At 39.7% G+C, this 300-nt stretch overlaps 1 protein-coding gene across 1 annotated transcript; it reads right to left on the bottom strand.

The window, feature by feature from the left end:
- Positions 1 to 89: 89 nt before the first annotated feature.
- On the bottom strand, positions 90 to 300 carry L969DRAFT_55754 (uncharacterized protein; the record flags this gene model as incomplete). Its single annotated transcript, XM_014709162.1, has 1 exon — positions 90 to 300. A coding segment is annotated over one exon (211 nt), but the record flags the coding sequence as incomplete, so codon positions are not given.

The raw sequence follows: 300 nt of genomic DNA, 5'->3' as shown, positions 1-300 counted from the left end.
AAAAAAAAAAATAAGCAACTGGACAGAGGCCCTCCCCCCCCCTCTAGCCTTTCTCAATAAAATAAAAAAGGGGGGGGTTTGATGCTTTGTTATGAGTATAATAATAAAAAAGCCATCATAAGAGCAAATAATCCTGTCGCTTCTGATAAGGCAAAACCTAAGATAGCGTAACTAAATAATTGAGGTCTTAAAGCTGGGTTTCTGGCTGTAGCCGTAATTAGTCCTGAAAAGACTAACCCGATTCCTACTCCTGCTCCAGCTAAACCTATTGTTGCCAGTCCTGATCCTATATATTTTGCT

The sequence above is a fragment of the Mixia osmundae genome (genome assembly GCF_000708205.1).
Source record: "Mixia osmundae IAM 14324 unplaced genomic scaffold scaffold_73, whole genome shotgun sequence".
In the NCBI taxonomy this organism is placed as follows: domain Eukaryota; kingdom Fungi; phylum Basidiomycota; class Mixiomycetes; order Mixiales; family Mixiaceae; genus Mixia; species Mixia osmundae.
Note: the sequence above shows the minus strand (reverse complement) of the source record. Positions and strands in the feature narration are given on the sequence as shown.